The sequence below is a fragment of the Cyanistes caeruleus genome, chromosome 2, assembly GCF_971803275.1.
Source record: "Cyanistes caeruleus chromosome 2, bCyaCae1.hap1.1, whole genome shotgun sequence".
NCBI classification, from domain to species: domain Eukaryota; kingdom Metazoa; phylum Chordata; class Aves; order Passeriformes; family Paridae; genus Cyanistes; species Cyanistes caeruleus.
This window is the reverse complement of record NC_141702.1, coordinates 93364705-93384356: the sequence shown is the minus strand read 5'-3', so window position 1 is coordinate 93384356 and position 19652 is coordinate 93364705. Positions and strand designations below refer to the sequence as shown.

The window sequence follows — 19652 nt, the reverse complement described above, 5'->3', positions numbered from 1 at the left end:
GCTGTATAGTTATAATCAAATAGTGAGTATTGAGGTTCCACACCCTGACAGATGCACAGTTCTGATAGGTCTCCAGGACCTGTCTAGTTGTCATGTGTTGTTAAGTAAGCTGACAAATGTGGTTGGTATCATATGAACCAAAAAGTCCTGTTTCTCTTCTGGAAGAATTGAGTTCTTCCTACCTATATGTTTCATAAACAGAATTTATTGCAGCTGACTCCTGCCTCCTGCCCTCTTGGGATGATGGGACCATGGTGGAGTTGAGAATCAGGCCCAGTATATGCATATGTGCCTTGTTTGCTTAAACTTGAGGAGAACAAAAGACATGAATAAAGCCAAAATACTGATACGTTAATTCATAGCTCTGAAGTAAAACCAAGAAAATATAAACAAATGTGGACATGTGAATTTACCTTTGTGTATGTACATAATTTCTTCCTAGCTTTGCTGCTTCTCATGCTCATAATTTTTTTTTTCTCCTTTTCCCAGAGTAACCATTTTTTTATTGTAGCTACATAGGAGTTAGTAGACTGTAGAAGCAGGGAAGCAATAAAGAAAGAAACACCAAAAGAGACTGCATCCAATTCCTTACTTTGTGTTGCAATACAGACTGCCTTTATATCTGTTGCCTTTGAAAATTAGTGTTTAGTGACTAATTATTCAGGGTGATGTGGCAGAGGAGCTAGCGGCTAACTCAGAACAGAAACAAGCCTTAATTTTTAAGCATATTTGAAACACTGCAGTTGAATGTTGAGGAGCCACAACTGTTTCCTCCTCAGTTACTGGAGTTTTGATGTCCCTCTGGCTTCTGCCACAGCTGTGGGTGTGGAGGGGCAGGTCAGCAGTGAAAAGACTCCTCAGGACTTTGCCAGGAGCTGAAGGTGCTTTGGGGCTACCGATTGTCCCCAGTTTACATCACTTCAGGCTCTGATTTTAGCTGTAAATTTAGAGGAATTGCCTAACTTGGCTGAATTGACTGCTGCTTTTCTGGCCAGGTAGCTGAAGTAGTCTGACCCTTTGATATCAATATTTTTACTTTGTAGTAAGCAAAGAATGAAATTTAACCCAGCTCAAGCTGCTAAATTTTGATTTTTGACTTAAACTAGTGGCAGACTTTTGAATACTAATGAAAATTCAAAATCATAGCATGCAAAGTTATCACTGATCCAGTTTACCTGATGACTTAGTTTGGAGGAGGGAAACAATTAAAGAGCTACTGTATAGAGTAACATCCTTCCAAAGAGAAAGCTGGGGCTGAGAATGAGCTGTGTCCTGGCATGTTTGTACAGAGAAAGCCCACACTCCAGGGCAAAAAATGTAGTTTGGCCTTCAGGATCTGTGCTTGATCATTTTTGCAGGAAGTGGAGGAAGCTGTGTTACAAGGAATGATCAAAATGTAGAGCATCTGTATTGTTATTTTCAAAAATTATTATTCCCTGCTTGCCAAAGAAATGGCTGCTTAATCTCTCTTTCTGGATATCCATCATCTTACCATGGATAGCTGTAAATCATCAAGAGGTACAGAAGGAGAAAACATCAACTTCCATCATATTCAAGTGCATGCTAAAATGGTTAAGATCCAAAAAATAAAGAAGGTTTGGCATTATTTAATAGAGATTTTATTGCAAGATCTGTTTTCTTAACTTTAATATTAGAAGATTTGTCACTTTGGGAGGACAAAGCATGACTTACTAACAGACAATGCTGCAAAATAATTTTAATGAGTGTTTTGAATGTTCTCTAAAGGAGACAAAATATTTTCGTTTAGAGTTGGCATGTGCCTTCACTGCAGTCTTTAGAGCATCCAAGCACAGAGACCTCATGCTTGAAACAAGGTGAAACAAAGTGGCTTTCTGTTGTAGGTGCTCCGCTGCCTTTCTATACAGAATTTACGAGTAAAGATGCTGTAGCGAGCATCATCAGAAAGCAGTCGAAAGCCTTAGTAGAAGGAGCTACTTCTGTCTTCCCAAGGCTGGGGGCTTTACCTGCTCGATCTTTGCACTGTTGAAAACATCACTGAGTGTGATGGAGACAAGCCTCTGTGAGAGCATGGTCTCTAAGGACTGGCTTCTAGTTTACAACTGTCTGCTGGTTTCAGAGACCCATTTAATTATGGATTATTTAGTTTTGCTAGTTCTAGCTAAAGTTGGAAGGAAAGAAATCCCAGCTGAAATGCACTGTAGTGGACTGTATTTTATATTGTATAGCAATTTTTTCAATTTTGTCAATATAGTTACTTTTCAGTGCCTATAAGTGCTTGCTATCAGGTGTTCACACTTTTAAATTTCAATTTTACTTTGCTTACAGCTTACATAGAGAGCCTGGAGATGCATGAGAGAAGAAAGGTGGTATGGAGAGGTTTTAGTAGATGGCCTTTTATGTGGCTCTTTTTGGTGAAAATTTCTACATCTTTATGGCTCGCTGTTTTCTTTTCAAAGGTTGGAGAACCTACAACATATTGAAGGGTGGGCTGTTTATTTTCCTTGTGTTGTTTTTATGTACTGAAATATTGTAGTGAAATGGGTGGGGTGTAATCAATGTTTCCAAAGACCTTCCTTTGAAAGGCGTTTTTCCAGCCCTTGGTGGTCACCACCCATTTTCCTGTGCTGTGCAGGCCTCTCTCATTGTTCCTACCCACAAAGGCCCCTTGTGTGAACCTGTCAGCAAATGTGCCAACACAGCAAGCTAAAATGTCATGAGATACTGATCCAAGCCTGCTGAAGCCCCAGGGTTTGCCCCCACAAATGTTGGTGGGTATTGCCCAAGGCACAACACAGGGTTAGATCTAAACCTTGGGATTTGTCAACAATGCTCTGGATGACTCTCTGAACTGTTTATGGGTGAGTGGGTTTGGGGCTGAAGCGTAGGTACGCATACCACTGATAGCTAAGTAATGCAATGGCACTGTTTGTCCCTTAGGCTTGAAATAAAGCCTAATTGAAAAATGGTCCCTGTTTACCTGCAGTTGCACCATCTTGTTAGATAATGCCTGGTTGTGGTTTAGTATGGGCTGGGGATGTGGTCAGTGCCCCATCAAAAATGGGGCCCACCACCCCCCCAGCCTGCAAATTGCACTTCATTCACCTTTAGCTTTAGCCCCTGTTGAAGAGATAAAGTACATCCTTTCATATGTGTTTTTTAGAGTAGGTAAATAGTTGGGTTATCGGAAAACAGATCTTAGCAATACCTGCTGAGCCTTTGAGCAACAATGTGTATGGACCTCTAGATTAGCTGTCAAAATTGACTGATTACTACAAGTAATGCCCCAAGATAAGGATCTGTAATCTCTCAAACACAAATCATTGATAGACATCTGGGGTTGTGCATTGTCATACCTAACCTTATCGCTATGACTACAGTGCAATTCCAGGAGAGAAAAGCAGAGTGATACATTTATCAAAAAAAAAAAAAAAAAAATTGGCTTATTTTAAAGTTCAGTTTTGGCCAATGTTGAAACAGACACTTCTTTGTGTTGTTTAGAGTGTTTGCTGCTGGGCCTTCTTTAGTCTACATGTTATCTCTGAAGCTTGCCTTGTCTTGGCTGGTGTCAGAGTTGATTGCCATAGGGAAGGAATCAATGATTTGATGGAGCAGAGCAGTGCAAAACCAGTGTGGGGAGGGAAGACCTGAGCTGAGATGATTGGCTGGTTCACTGTGATTTGACCATATGCTATCCTCCTTGTTTCTTTCCAAATGTCCCTAGTACTGGAGAAGATGGAGGATGTGTTTCTCTGATCTGTTTTTAATGTGGGCAGCAGCAGCTTTACAAAGGTCACCCAGAGCTGTTTCGACCCTCTGTGAGCAGCACTGGTACTTTCTGAGCATACAGTAAGTTGGAGCAGGATACTGCACTTCCTGAAAACTAACCCAGAGTAAAGTCATCTAGCCCTAATATAGGCAAAAAGCCAGTGCCACTATCTGCTCTAACAGCTGATCTGCAGCCTGGCATCTTGGCTGCACACTGTGGGCCTTAGGTGGTTCCGTGGGGCTGTGCCTTGCCCCAGACACAGAGCATTTGGCACATCCTCTGAGGTACCAGGCTTGTGCTGGTGTGGCAGCTGTGGGACAGGCTGGCACTTGGCATCGTAAAATAATCCAGGAAGAGATTAATGGCTGTGAAATCCTAACTTATCTTTCTGTTCAAGGTACTCATAAAACCAGAGAAAAAAAGGAAGAACATAAATCCTTAGACATTGTTTTGCTTACTATGATTAAATTTATCAGACTCTGTTGACATATTGTGAACCTAAATGCTTTAAAAAATGGCAGTGCTCCTGCAGCGTCAGTGAGGTTTACAATATTGAACTTCCAAACTGATACATAGTTGCTGTGATAACTTAAGTATTTATAGTAATACCTTAAATTGCTCTTACAAAGTGTTTTTCTTTTAGTAGCTGCTTTAAATGCAGTTAGTGGTATAAATAATGCCAGGGCTATAAACATTTTAAAACTGTATAGGTATAATGCTTTTTGTGTTAGTACCACCCGTTTTTCCTTTTTATTTTCAAAAATCAGTGCCAAGAACGTTCATGAAAATAAATAGAGTACAAACCCAATAGCTTTTAATTATTATGGCTAAAGGTACAATCAGAGATTCAGACAGAGAAGTTATAGTCTTATGTGTGCTTTTAAATTTATCCCCTGTCAAGAAAACCTGTTCCTGGCTGTGTTACTGTCAGCTGTGAGGGTCTTGGAGTGATATGGACCTAGTGAATCATAAATATGTTTGAAGGTACCAAAACTTTATTTAGGCCTCATTTCTTGATGTTGTAATTGTAGTAGCCAAATCCTCTATTGCTGTGCCAAGCATCCTAATGAGAATGGAAATTAGTTCCTCATTCTTAATGCAGGCTCTTCCTCCCTCTCTCCCTGACACTCAAATTTCTTATTTTCCTATCATCTCACCTTTGGTTTTAAACTATGGTGAAGAAATTGCATAAATATTGCTTATGCCAGTAGGTGCCAAGCTTTGCTGAACTAGCAAGTATTTTTTTTATTTAATGAGTATGTACAGAAACACAAGAAATCCCTCAAACAAGCCAAGGAGCTTGTGGTGAGTTACTGTAAGTTAGGGCAGCTTTAAAGGAAGGGTGGAAGATACTTAATTTCCTTTTTTTGTAATAGCACTTTCTGTTAGTAGCCTTTCTTGTTACCTTGAAAGTTTCATTTCCTTTATTAACAAATTCCCTCTTTTGGCATCCTTTGAGTTTGTTTTGTCTGTGTACTGGGTACTGTATCCCAGTGGGCAGCAAGTGCTGCTTTAGCACTTGCCCTCCATGAGCACTCCACATATTTCAAACTGGTTTTGTTGGTTTTTTTTTTATCTGCCTGAAAATAAGCATGTCCTTTCCCTTTCACTTTTGCTCTTGCTGGTGTGCTGAACCAGGCATCTGGTGGCTTCTTTAGAAATAGTTATTTTCACTGGAAAGAGGTATAAGGAGGGATCTGCATGGCACTGTGTATGGGTTTCCTTCACAGCTTTCATAGTTTGGCCTGAATTTGTGGTTAGTGAGTAAATTCCTGCTTCTAGCACTTTTTATTTACCCATGGTCTTTTATTACTTTAACAGAGGGAGCTTTCAAAAGCACAGCATGCCATCCAGAATAAACTGCTTGTCAGGTAGAATGGTTACAAATACTTTTCAAAGGAATTTTAAGGCTAAGCAAGCATTGACTGTTGGCTGCTTGGTGTCTGCAAGCACATCTCTGGGGCAGTCAAGTGGTGTGGTTCTGAGATAGCAATGGAGTGCCTCAGAGTCAGCAAAACTCCTTTTTTAGTATTCTGGTTCAAATCAACTAGGGATTTGCCAAGCAGAAAGTAATGCAAAGTAGAAACTCGGCAAAAACTGGATTTTATAGTTTGAAATAAGTATTTTTTGTTATCTAAGGTAATATTGCCTATTAAAATACTTCTATTGAGTTTTTACAGGTTTAATTTGAATTTTTTTATGCTAAGCATCTGATTTTTCATTTATCTGAACTGTAAAGTATTTTCTTATCTTTTCATTCACAATGTATTTTTCTTGTTTTGCAAGTCAGCATGTGATGCTTTAAACTATTTGAAATGAGCATTTTCTAGAGAAATTTCATGTGACAACTTAATAAACTGTGGATTCTTGACCTTTAAAGTGCTGAAGCTAGAAACATTTAATAATATCATAATAACAACATAATAACCAGCCATTGGATATAAAGTAATATGCGTGTTGTTTTACTAGTGTGCATACATGGCAGTTTGAAACAAAGTCCAAGGGTCACCAAAATCATGAAGTTAACTCAAGCGGGTCTGTCTGAACTGTGTAATTCAAAGTGCTGTCCGGATGTGTCACACAGTGTAGGTATGAGTGAAGGCTACCGGGTTACTTAGAGATATTTTTCTGCAAGGTGTGCATTTCAGTTTCTCTGAAAGCTTCTGTGATCTGGAGCCTGCACAGTGGGAGTGCAATTCAGTGCAGTTGCTGCACTGCTGAATTTTACACAAGTGTGTGTGTGTGCGTGTACAACCTGAGTATTGACCCACGTGGACTTGTGAAGAGCAGCGAAACATCGAACAGAGGATTGCTGTCCTGGCAAGTCCCCTTCATCAGCTTAGAGGAGGCCACCGATGTCCTTGACAGAAGGGAGGACCCCTGACGCTGACTGCCTGGCACCCTCATCAGCTGAGTGGGTACCGAGGGCTTTGAGGGGGTTGGAACAGGCTGCGGGAAGGACCAGGCAGATGTATGGGTGGAGGTGGTGGGCAGGGATTACTGGTGGACATGAAGTACTAGTGGGATTGAAACTGCAGAGAGCAAATACACAGTCAGTGGAAATAGGACTGAAACCTCAGCTCAGTCCCTGACTGCTGAGCTGAGAGGGTTGTGTGAGTGCCTGACCAAACTTTGGATCAGTGAGTGACTCCATGTACAGAAGCTCCCAGGTGGGGGATGATCTGTGTGCCTCATTGTTTGTGGTGCTGATTCTGTGTCCGAGGTGCCTTCTGAGGATGCTGCAGCAGAACAGTGGCAGCAGTGCATCCCCTGGTTGAGGCTGGCTGCCTCAGCGGTTTTCCTGGCTGCTGGAGCCCAGAGCTGTCACAGCAGTGGGCACTGGGAAGGCAATTCCTAAGCTGACATGGTAGTTTTGCAAGATTGTTTAAATGAGATGGGTTATGTGGGGTTTCAGGTTTTTCCAATAAGTTGCCATCCCTGGAGTTTCCAGTCCTGCAGTAGGAGAGGCTACAGAAAGTCATATTATGGTCTTCACCCTGGGCGTGCAAGACCTTTGTCTGCAGGCATTCCTACTGATTTCGTTGAAGCTGTGTTGCAAGGGCCTGCCAGACATGAGCAAGGAGATAGGAATCTGGCTCCTGGGATCCATGCAATACATTCCTACATCACCTGGGGTGTTTTTGCCTGGTGGGATCAATAGCTCTGTTCCTGGGCATGGGACTAGTTTGGTGTTTGGATTCCAGGGAGAAGCATGGAGAACTGCTTATGAAAATTTGGAAGCTTCACCTGGGAGTGCAAATAGTTGCCAGTTGTTTGTCATCTATTCTCACGTGCATTGGTCCATAAATTCTATTTTCAGAGTGCAAACTAAACCCACTAGGAGGGACTGGGAAATCATGTAAACAGCTGTCCCGAGGGTACAGTGCTGTACTTGTGTTCTGTGTCACAGAACTGCCTGTGCCTCTGAACTCTTCCTTTCCCAATGGCTTGCATGCCCATAAGCAATGCAGCACAGCGCGTCATCCAGCAGCCTGGGAGAGTCCTTGCTGGGAAGCAGCACCTCCCTGTTCCTTCTCAAGTCTCCTTTTATGTAGCCAAGTCCTGATGGAGTCACCAGACACATTCCTCAGCTTGGCTTCCCCATTTCCAAAAGAAATTAGAGCTTCTTCTTTCCTTTCTTGGTTTATTTGTACCAGTTATGCTGTGACTGCAGCGTGAGGGTGCAATGTGCAGCTCAGTGGAGTCTTATCCTGCTGGACAGTCCTGGGACTTGCGAAGAACCAGGTGTCCAGGAGCTCCCTGGAGGCTTACCTTGGAATACCCTGGGGCTTTGGACCAGCATATGGGTGGCTTCATTTGTGGTGGCTTTCTCTGCTCTCCCCTCTTTTCTTTTAGAAATCTGTCAGAGTGAGTGAGGTTTCTGCTTGCATTGCTTCTCCAAGCAGTGACGCATACATGTACTCTTTTTCTGCCGCATAAGTGGGTGGTTTATGTGCTAGGAGGGAATGATTCATAAATTAGCCAGAGCCCAGGCCTTTTCTCTATTGCCCAGGTGATGTGTGAAGAGGATTCAGTGTCAGCCTTTATTTCCTCCTGGCCTTCAGTCGTGCAGGTTGCTGTGCAGTCACTTTACCACTCTCCAGCTATGGGTGGTCCAGCCTCACCCAGGGTGAAATGCTAATCCATGTGGGGGTAACTGCAGAGAGAATTATTAATGGCCTACAGTCTGCAAACAAAAATCATGAAAATGCTGCTTTTTGCAGAATTCTGTCACTCAACTGCTATTTTGGGAGTCTTTTGCAACCAGGACAAGTAAGCACAGAATGACAATCTTTGACATGAACATCCCTGGGAGGTACAGCAAGCAAGCGTAGATGGAGGGTTTGAGTGCGGAGGTGGCAGGGGGGCATTTTGGGTCTTGGTGGGCTTATGCTGCCCTGGCTACAATAACAACACAACTCAAGGGTGTGCTGTGTGAGAGGAGATGGGGAGGAAAATTGAGGTCCAGGAAGCCACAAGGGGGAAATGCTTAATGGACAAGTTGTTTGTTTATTTAAAATACAATGAATGAGCAAAAAAGTCTTTTGAAGGCAACCAGGCAGGCTGATTCCTTCCCTTGTTTTCTGATACGAGAAAGCTCTTGTGTGGTGTGTAATGAACGGAGATGTCTCTCTGCAGGGGACCTTAGCAGGACAGTCAGAAACAGTGTTGAGGGAAAGCATCTGCAACAGAGAGAGAGAGAGAAAATCTTTCTCTGTTCATAGTGTTAATTATTAGAAACCTTGAGCAACCCATGGTTATTGAAACCAGCTTGTCTCATTAGCCACACTTCAAAACTATATTTACAGAGGTTAGAAAACTAAATATTTTTCTTTGTGGCTGCAGTAGTGTCATGAGAGACCCTGTCTGATACAACCTGTTTTTGTGTATAAATTGTGACCTGTCTTTGGCCTTCGTTCCCAAAGCTTCATATTTAAATGAGATGGGATTGGATCTTGTTTTGCCCAAGCTGGTTCTAATGTGAAAATTGTGGCCTCTAGATTTAGAACAGAGCTCAAACATTTATGGTTGAAGTTATATTTTTCAAGCGACAATTGGAAATGCTCACAAATACTGCTACATAGTTTGTTCTGTTTGGGTTTTTTTGCTTCTACTCTTTTATTTCCTTGGTATAATTAGAAACTGAGATTTGTTCCCAGTCTAGCATCTGTATAGGCACAGAGTAGGCACATTTTTCTTTAGAGAGAGCAAGACATGTTTCTAAAAGTACCATCAGTAGAAGTATTATACATGACTCTCCTGTAGCCAGCACTGGCTGCAAGGAAGGGTGTAAGAAGGGACTTTTTTTTTTACATGGATATAGTATGACTTTTTCTTGGCAAGGAGAAAAGTAATGAGTTAGTGTCACCTTGTGAATTTCCTTTAGATTTAAACTTAGGTGACTTGATGGACGATTCAGCAATACCCCTGAACTATTTCTTGAAGTTGGATCCTGCCATTATGTACTGGAATGTGTCAGTTTCCTCCAGCTCACACCTCCTGTAAGAGAGACCATGTTATAAAACAATCACCTTGGGCAAAATAATTGTGAAAGAAGATTGCTGAGGGCTGATCGTGGACCTTGAGAAGATACTGTAAGAATGTGAGCCCCCTGCCCTGTTGTTAGCATACCCACTAGTGAGCACCTGTCTGATCCCACATATGTGCCCAGCTTCTTGTGTTTCACAGCACAAGGGCCCTGCTGATCTGTTGTGATCTCGCTGCTTTGAGCGATGATGTTGAGTGTCCAGCCTTGTTGAGCCCCAGCACATACCTTATTGTGACTTTACTCTTGGCATTTAATGCACATCCTGGCTGTTTCTCCTTCTTACTAATTTATGAAGCCTCCTGTGGTTATGCTAGAATGCTAAAAGCTCCTGCAGACTGTCTAAGTCTTCAAGAAACAAATACTCTACTATGGATTAATACTCTTTTTCTATTTAGGCAGTTTTATGTGAAACCAGTCATGATTGAAACAGTTTCTAGGATTAAGTAATGTGATTAATACTTGTTTTCCTCATAATCTTCATGCAACAGAATTCATTTATTAAAATTCCTTGTTTTGATAGGGTGGGGTTTTTTGGTTGGTCCATTTTTAGTTTACAGACTCATTATTTTATATTGATGTTGGAAAAAACAAGTTATAATCTGCTTCATTTTTGGGAGCCCCGCAAATGGACACAGATGCTGCTGGTGATTCTGCAGCCAAAACAGCAAAAGCAGAGGAGCTGTTCTACTTAGCGCCCTGTTCTGTGCTCAGTCAAGTGGCACTGGTAGACTGTTGCAAGAGTTGGCCTGAAAAGAAATGTATTCTGTGTTGGTGTGACTATAATCCTCAACTGCAAAACCTCAACTAGTGCAAGTGTAGGCACTCTTAGTATCAGCAGAGCTAAGTGGGGTTGAAATGGCTCATGGTTTTAAATGGCTTCAGATGCTTCATGTTCTGAAATAAGAATTGTACTTCAGTACCTTAGAGTCAGTAGAAATCACTCTTAAAATGCCGTATCCCGGAACCATTAGAAATGTATTCCTTGTGCTTCTCACATGTTAAATTTAGCTTTATGTCCTTTGGTGGCTTAAATTTGCATACTTGCTTCATAAAATGCCTTCCCCTTTGTTATTTCCTGCCCTTCTGTTCTTCATGAAGTTTGAAGAAGGTTGGCCTTATTGGTTGTTTTACTCAAGAAAGGATCTATTTTCATAGACAATGGAGAAATGGTGATTTAATTAGAACAGCTTCTCCAAAGAAGGGCTATCTTGCAAGCAGCAGTATTTTCCATTTTGTGCTCTTCATGGTCAAAGAAAGATGGCTTTCTGAACAGGTTTTGGATTAAGAGCTAAGACAGTTCAAGACCAACACAATTTGGTACTCTATTACTACTTTTCTTTTAATGTGGATTGCAGGCATTGAAACTCCACAACATTGTTGCATCTATGTCACACCCATATTCACTATAACTATTCTAGCATTAAAATGTATTGCCACTCTGTCCCAGAGTAAGTAAATTTAGATTGAACAAACAAACAAAAATATTTTAATGTTTCCTAAATCCCAGAAGTAGTAGTTTGCTGTTTCATTTTGAATCTCTTGCCTAAGGTAGATTTCAATCCTGTTGTACTGCATGGGGACTCAGGGCGTTCAAAGGCTGACTCATGTACAATTGGAGGCCTTTCCAGCTATGGCAGTCCTCTCCTAATTCCTATTCAAATGGTACAAATAGGTATTAAAGCCTGGCCAACTGATTTCAAACACTTGATAGAATAGATTCATTGCTGAGATGTGCTCTTATAAATACCTCTCAAGCTGTGAATAGCATTTCAAGAAATGCTTTTTTTTTTCTTTCTCTTTGTTACCTATCAGGAGCAGTTCCGAACGGAGGAAGGAGAAATCGAGAGATGCAGCAAGATGCAGAAGAAGCAAAGAGACCGAGGTTTTCTATGAACTGGCACATGAGCTGCCCCTGCCCCACAACATCAGTTCCCACCTGGACAAGGCATCCATAATGCGCCTGGCAATCAGTTTCCTACGGACTCATAAGCTTTTGTCTTCAGGTAAGATCTGGCTAAAAGAAGTTATTTGCCTGGGCTGGCTGATGGCAGCTTGGTAAGATTATGCATGCTCTTCTCTGACTACAGGGTTACCAAAAGAATAATTAGAACAGGTTTTTTGCATCTCTAAATAAAACCTCTGAGACAACTTGAATGTGGTTACATTCAAGTCACAAGATTTTGAGCTTTCAAAAGTTTAATCAGAATTCAAACATATGCTTTAAGCTTCCATACTGAAGCAAATAATTTTTGATTTGGTGTGGCAAGCACGTTCATGCCTGCACATTCAAATAGCAGCTGGGATGCTCTGAAGGTCCAGTACTTGGTTTGAAAGGAGTAATACTGGCCAAGAGTAGTAGGTAGGTAGCTATACTAAGATAGCTAAAACAATTTCTAAATACTTGATGCGAGTGGATTCTACACAATTTTGCTCATGTTGGACTAGTAGGAAACATGAACAAGCATAATTTTTATAGCCTGTGAAAACTGATAAAATTAGAACTATTCTTATTTTGCCCCATACTTGAATAACCACTTTGATAGAAATTCGTGGCTTGAGTAGCCTGTAAGATCAATGAAAACAACTGATGTTTCCAGAACTTTCACACAGTGACCTATGAGTGTTGAGAATACATTAAGAAAACAATGCTTGCATTGTTTGTGAATGGTAACCCCAGAATTTTGTCTTTTCCTTGATTAATGGCAAGACTCCCAATAAGGTCACGATTGCACTTCCTCTACTTAGAAAAGTTGAGTCATACGAGAGCAATTACTTTAATAAATGTTACTAGGAAGCATCCAATTTTGTTGCTGAATTTGCTGTTGGTTAGTCTGAAAGATACGGTAAATTCAATTCTGCTTCTATGTGCTCAGTAATTTATTGTAGCATTTTTGGGTTTTGCTGAAGCCCACTGTATAAAATGTAGGTATTTTATCTTAGCTTATATAATGTAGTTTTATCATGTACTTCTGTGAAAAGAGAAGTTGATGTGCTGAACAGTGTTTGGAAACCATCTCTGATTCCGTAACATAATTCTGATTATGTAACTAATACTTGAAGTAGTTGCGTAAATAGGTAAATGTTCTTAAACAAAGCCAATTTGTTAGTAACTTTCTCATAAAAACACAGCCTCAGCTTTTCAAATATTTATATGGAATGAACTGGAGACTGAAACACCATAGGAAAAGTAAACTTTTGAGAGGCTGTAACCGATAATACAAGTAATGTGCGTGCCTGTGAAAATTGATATGAAATAGTTGGATGCAGTCATCATCAGAAAAATACATTTGCTAACCTGCTAAGATTAAAGTGAACTTTTCAAATTAATTTACATTTCTCAGTGAGGAAAAAATCTACTGACTAATACATTTATTTTGATGCTTCTATACTGTTAAGGCTTAGACTCATTATTTGATAGTGATGACAATTCAGTATATGTGTATAATATTCATACATACACATAAAGATATTATATTTCTGAGACATTTCTGTACAGTGTTTGAAATATAATGTGTTTCATGTAGACAATTTACATTTTCATTAAGTACCACCAGTACCCAGCAGGAGAAAAGAACCTGGAAATAAAATGTTAGAATAGCAAGAGGCTGTGCTTTAATATTTCATGCTTTCTCTATATTAGTTATTTGCTTAGCCTTAAATCTGATGCATTCACTTCCTCAGTCCAAGTATTTACTTGGAGTAAATCCTCTCATTAAAATTTGTGTTGTTAGTCAAATGGAGATTTGTCTGTAGCTGCATCTTTAGGCACCAGAGGTGTAGATAAGAGTTTCAAAATCTTAGATGCTTCTATTCTGAGGAACTGAACTTTAGGTACTTTAAAAGGATGGATTATCTGGAAATTTTGGGTATTATTTTCTGATAATGAAAATACATTATAATTAAAGAACACAAGTCAGAAAACCTTGTCTGCTGCTCCTCTACTATCTGAGTATAGCTAACATATAAATTGAATTTTTTATCCTTGTAGACCTCTGAATAATGTCAGTCTTTATAAGGACACTGGCTTTCACTCAAAGGCCATCCAGTTTAATTCAGAGTGGTAGGTTTTTGATGCAGTTGGAAGCTTACAAGTCAAGAGGTTTGCTGCTTATCCATTTTGATTAGTGTGAAACAAGATTGAACATGGGCTTGGGTGATGTTTGTCCCCATTCTGTTCTTCCTTCTGCTTTGGACCCTTTCTGAGCCCCAAGCAAAGCTACAGCAAAGGTTTCCTGTATGTGTTTAGCAGCCTGGAATTTCACCATAAATATACTGTTGCGTTTGAGAAGTCTGACTTGACTGACAAGGAAACTCTTGATAGAGTTCTTGATAGATGAACTGGGAAATGGGGTGGTGGAAGGGCATAGAAGCAAATGCCCACCCCAGGCTGCAAACACCCTCTTTGTTTTATGTTGTCTTTATTAAATGGTTTTGATTATTTGGGGTGGACGTCCACTGTAAACTGGAGTTAAGTGAGTGTATTTGTTCTGTCAGTGATTCGGATATTGAAATAACATTTGCTGCAGCTTGAAAGAAACACTTCAAAATGTGATAGAGAAAAAACTACTGCTTTATCACTGTTTTGCTTGTTTCTAATTTAGTCTTTCAAAACCTACTAGCACACCATATTTTATTTTGTTACTGTTTGTGGGCATGATTCTCAAACACATCTCTCTGTTTTAAGGCAATTTTGCCTGATGTAGAGAGAACAAGGCCTTTCCCAGGACTGTACCCTCATCTTTCTGCAAGCTGATGCTCCAGGTGCGATTTTGGAGATGGCCAAAGATAGGCAACTTGCCAGTCTCACTCCGCTGGCATTGAGTGTCTCATGCCCTTTCCTATTACTCCCTGAGTCAGAATAGGGCTTTTCACTTGTGTAACTCAGGCTGTTTTATTAGCTGTGTCTGCATAATGATCTGTTGGGAAGCCAAGACCTAGGGAAATGTATACCCACATTCTTCCAGCAGGTGAATGGTAGAGCCCCTGAATTTGAGCCCTCATTGAGAGCTCTCCCACTACGTGCCTCGAAAAATCCCGACTTCTGGATTGCAGAGTGCATGTCTCCTGCAGGCATTGCAGGGCCCGAGCTTGGCCCTTGGATCCTATCATAATAGGAAATAGCTGGTTGTATATCTCAGAGTTCAAAAGGGTAAAAAATACCAGGTTTTGCTTTATAAAAGTTGCTGCTTTACTTAGTAACACATTTCCCTTTGATTTTCACAGTAGGCAATTCTGTGTGGGAATGTTGGAGAGGAAGCCTTTAACATTTAGAAATGCAGGCTGTTCGTCTGACGGCCTGATTGAGATTAGTATCACAGGAAGCAAACTGAAACAATGGCTTTATAATACTGTTTCCATGTTGTGCACAGAACAGTACACCATATAATTGGAATGCTAAGTAGAAATATTTAATTATGATAATCTTAAATATTTTTCAAGATGTCTCCTAATTCTGTTGGCATAATACATTTTTGCCATCGTCACATTCAGATGTTTGGGATAAATTTAGAACTGATCTTTGTTCATCTCAGGTAAAGGTTTTGATCCCATAAAGCTGCTGCTGAAAATAGGCATTCAGATGCTTATCAGTAGTGGAGCTTTTGGATTTGGGATCTTATGTCCTTTAGTGTGGTCAGAAAAACTGTAAGCAGTACTTTTCCCATATTATTTCCTAGTATAGCTAGTAAGTAAGGCTAATGCTGTTTGGGGAGCTAATAGTTGGCAAAAGAAAAATAATGGCTTTTGCTAAAGAGTGGCTGCCTTGGTTAACAGCTAACATTGTGATAGATGCTAAGGCTGCCTCAGGTATCCTCTTTTGGTCTGATTATGAGAAGGAGAATCCATTTTAGGAAGCCTGTATGCACAGTGCCAAAAATTTTCAGTGTTTATTTGAACCATGCTGATACTAAAGGTGTTATAGGAACCAGAACTCTCTGCAGTGAATTTCTGTGTGCAAAGACTACGGACTTTTTAATCAGGCTAATCAGGCAAACACAATTTTTTTGGCTTGCCTCAATCCCATCCCAATTGTGTGGTCACCTGGGTGTCTTTTCTGTGCAGAAATCCAGCAAAGGAAACTGGCTGAGAGTTGTTCTTGTGCAGGCAGACAGCAGCAGAAATGGGGAGGGAACAGGGATACAGACAGGAAGTTGTTTGGGAGAAGGGAGGCCACAAGGAAGCCAGTGTGAAGGTTTCAAGGGAGGGAGACAACAGAGCCGGAAAGCCAGCAGGGAGCAGAAGGGGAAAAAATAGCTTTTCTCTAGGCTTTTAAGGGAGAGGATAGACTGTAGGGAGAACTGATGTGGGCATTGTTTTTGAATGTCTGGACAAGCTGTATCTAATGTCAGGCCATTGTGGCATAAAACAGTGCTTTGAAAATAGCATGTCTACTCGATTGCTTTTATTAAATTGGAAAAATAGTTTTATGCCTGTTGCTAGGAATGAGAGTTAGTCAGGTGCTGAGTGCTTCAGCTGCTTGAAGTGATGTCCCTTTTCAGGAAGGTGTACCCAAAGGTCCCATGGGAGTCAAATCCTGGTCTGATGAGGTGCTGTATTCCCAACGTGCAACAGTGGTATCTGCAGGACTCCAAGCAAGTTCCTGGGAGTAGCATCTGAATGATTTGGCTAAATACAAACTCTGCAATCAAAGCAACACTAACATAAGTGTTTTCTTTATCCAGGATTGCTTGTGCACTTGGAGATAAGAGCCCTTCAGGAAGCTTCAAGTTTAAGAGTAGCTTTTTCTTGATGTATCTAAATTGAAAGCTTTTATTGAACACATTGAAAATATCCCCTTGAACAGGATGTACTGCCCTGTCAAGACAGAAAAAAAGGGGGAAAAAAATCAGTCACTTTCCTTTGATGGAAAACAAGAAACCAGGAAGAGACAAGTTTGTCTGAAAGCTGCTCTCTCTGGTGCAGGACGAAGCTGCTGTTATATCTTCCCTAACTTTTGCCTGTGGACATCAGGCAGATTTTACAACCCTCTTCTGGAGTGGCAGCTGTAGCCTGGTGTCAGTTATGCACAATATGTAAGCAGCTTACTGGTACTTATGAGATGTAAGTATGATGAGAGAAAAAGCCAGGAAAATTTTGTGCAGGTGATGATTGTGACCTCCAGTAGAAATTCATTTTATTATTGTCTACCTCTGAACTGACCAGAAAGACCCCTTTGAGTCAGATCAAAGGTGTTGAGAGGAGTTACAGGCTGTTTGCTGGGAGGTTGTTTATACCTGTGCAGTTATTTTTTTTAAGGAGAAGCCTGATTTTTGAGCCTTCTGACTTGTTCCAAGAGGTTGGACTGAAGGAAATGAGCAAGCATCTACGGAAAAAGTGTTCTTAAACTTGGGAACAGTGCACATCCTGACAGTGAGAATTAATCAAAGCTTGTTTACAAAACTTATTTTTAGCATAAAAGGTTATCATAAACACTGCAAAAAGCATTTGCTGTAACAGTTCAAAGTTTCTTGTCAATTATCTTGTCAAATTCAGTTTGGTGGTTAGAAAATTTGTCAAAGTAAATACCAAAATTTAATACAGACTTAGACATGGACTGAAAAATGCTGTATCAAAATTCAAGAAATACTGCCTTTGGGCAAAGTGAGCAGTGGATTATCCTCAAATACTGAGACATGGGACACCACTGCTGTATTCCCAGTTCTCCTGTTGCTCTGACAGTCCCAGGAAAGCCACAGCAGCAGTTTTATGAGGCTTTTTGACATGTTTCAACATCTCCCAATCTCCCCTAGACAGGGATTCTCCTCCTGTACAGACTTTCCACCTTTACATGAATGCAGTCTTGGCTGGGGTCTATCAAGTAGCTATAATATGAAAAACAATTTTACTTCATTCTGCTGAATATGCTGTTAATTTAAACTGGCATATTTGCAGTCCAGTCTCCCTGCTGTACTGTCATGGTGCCTGAAGTGAGTTACTCCCTTTAGTTGAGGTGAGGTGGAAAAAGTTGTAGAAAAAAACCCTGAAACACATCCTTATTTTAAAATTTAGCTAGCAGCTATTTTGAAATGCAATGCTGACAAAAAACCCAATCAAACAAAAAAAAAAACCCCACCCCTAAAAATCGGTATAAACTGAGTCTCACTGTTACACTTCCCAAAGACTTGCAAAAGACTACATGAGGTGCTGCTCTCTAGATAAAGTGATCTCAGACCTATTGTAAACCCAAGGCTGAAGTTCTGTTCTCACCTACTCACGCTAACTTCCAATGCCACTTCCATTTGGTCCCAGCTTTCTCAAATATTTTCCATTTGAAGCTGAATTTTCTTATGCTAATGCTTTAGTTCAGCTCCAGGTAAATTAACAAAGACAATTTAAAGCAAAGTGAAACACAATCAGGGTTTCAGGGAGGAGCTTGCAGTAGCCATGTCATTATTTGTTTTGCATCTGCAAAATAGCTTCTTTGTGAAGCAAACCAGATTTTTGCTAGTGGGAATGACTGAATTTCTTCAGATGTATCACTCTCCTAAAGTGTGTATATCCTTTGTGTATTAGTAGCTAGTGGTTTCCACAGAGAAGGGGAACGTGCTCTAACGCTGACACTGCAGCCATAGGAGAGACTCCTATTTATTATTTATATTACTATAATTATACCAAGTTACCTGATACAGGGCATGGCAGGGCTGCCACAGTGCAGCTCAGCATATTTCTTTGCTGCAGACTTAGGATCCTCAGGTAGCTGATCTGCTTCAGCGGGTTAGCACAGATGACACCTTCCAGGGCTGTGTTGGCAAAGAACCTGGAAACAATCAAAGACATGAGCACCTTTGGTGTGTTCCCCAGCTCTTGAGCTGCACTGAGTAGGCTGCTGGGGGGGCAGGCAAGGAATAGGTGGGCAACAGCCAGCACAGTGGCTCTGGAGGTACTTGGCATCCACCTTTTTGTGCCTGATAGCGCCTGCCGTTTCCTCCTCTTTGAAATGTGAGCACGCCCTATTAAGTACTACAAGAAACCCGTATCTTCCAGCTCCCCTTTCCTACTACTGCCTGGCTGCTGAGGAGAAAGGAGGGGGTGCACTCAGGTTTATTGAGTTACCAGAGAGGCTGGAGTGTGTCTGCAAAACACCTTGGTCATGCTTTTGGGTTAGGTTTGATGGGGTGCGCGGCAGCACAAGCAATCTTCTCTCCTCCCTGTCCACATCACAGATACCTCCAGCTGGACAAAGATAATTTTAATAAAAACGGTGAACTCTGATCCCACAAACCCCTGTAAACACATGCTTTAAAGCTGACTGTATCTTTAAGTGCTGCTCTCAGCTCAGACTGTAAGGGTTTGAACCTGCAGCCCTGATGTGATGTCCCCTGATCCATGTCCTCCATGTGTGTTTGTATAAGTAATATAATTTATGTATATGGAAAAGCAAACTTAATCATCTGATAATACAAGTAAAGTGTTTGTCTTTCACTGTTGGAGGCATTTAAGAATACAAATGCTTTGAATAGCCTTCCTGCCTTTGAATGGTGATGTTTTGTTAATGCAAACTTAATGAGCTGGGAAAAAAATGGAAAGGAGGGTCTGGGGTTAGAGCTGAAAAGTCATTTTTTCTCTGAACCCACACTTGGCTGATTGTCTTGGGCTATAGCCATGAGCCCTACTGAATAAACCATTTGTTTGCTTCTGGAAAAGTAAAAAAAGACCCTTGACATTCTTTATGCAGCAGAAACAAGCTTGGGAGCAGATGGTCACTTACCTCTTTTTTTTTTTTTTTTTTTTCCTTCCTTCCCTAAATGTCATTTTGGTCAAAGTGCATACTATTCAAATATATTATTGTATATTTTCTGTATTTTAAATGCTAGTCCTGATGTAATTTCCTGAAGTAATTTGCTTTGTACTGAGGAG

At 40.7% G+C, this 19652-nt stretch overlaps 1 protein-coding gene and 1 long non-coding RNA gene across 8 annotated transcripts in view; one reads left to right on the top strand and one right to left on the bottom strand.

Moving 5' to 3' along the window:
* LOC111927605 (uncharacterized) overlaps positions 1-19652 on the bottom strand; it is a 142126-nt gene that overhangs the window by 1217 nt on the left and 121257 nt on the right. For 2 of the 5 annotated variants that reach the window (XR_015283626.1, XR_002863657.2), the window contains 2 exons: positions 18416-18552; positions 16183-16610 (listed from right to left, as the gene is read on the bottom strand). This is a non-coding gene — a long non-coding RNA (uncharacterized LOC111927605). Of the gene's footprint in view, positions 1-8737; positions 8932-9617; positions 9749-16182; positions 16611-18415; positions 18553-19652 lie in introns of those variants that run through there. The other 3 variants (XR_015283627.1, XR_015283628.1, XR_015283625.1) reach the window with 3 other exon arrangements.
* The window catches only part of EPAS1 (endothelial PAS domain protein 1), a 76388-nt gene that overhangs the window by 30187 nt on the left and 26549 nt on the right, over positions 1-19652 (top strand). For 2 of the 3 annotated variants that reach the window (XM_086878381.1, XM_086878379.1), the window contains exon 2: positions 11610-11800. In XM_086878381.1, coding sequence (XP_086734507.1) covers positions 11610-11800 — 191 coding nt within the window. Of the gene's footprint in view, positions 1-6588; positions 6663-11609; positions 11801-19652 lie in introns of those variants that run through there. The other variant, XM_086878380.1, reaches the window with a different exon arrangement.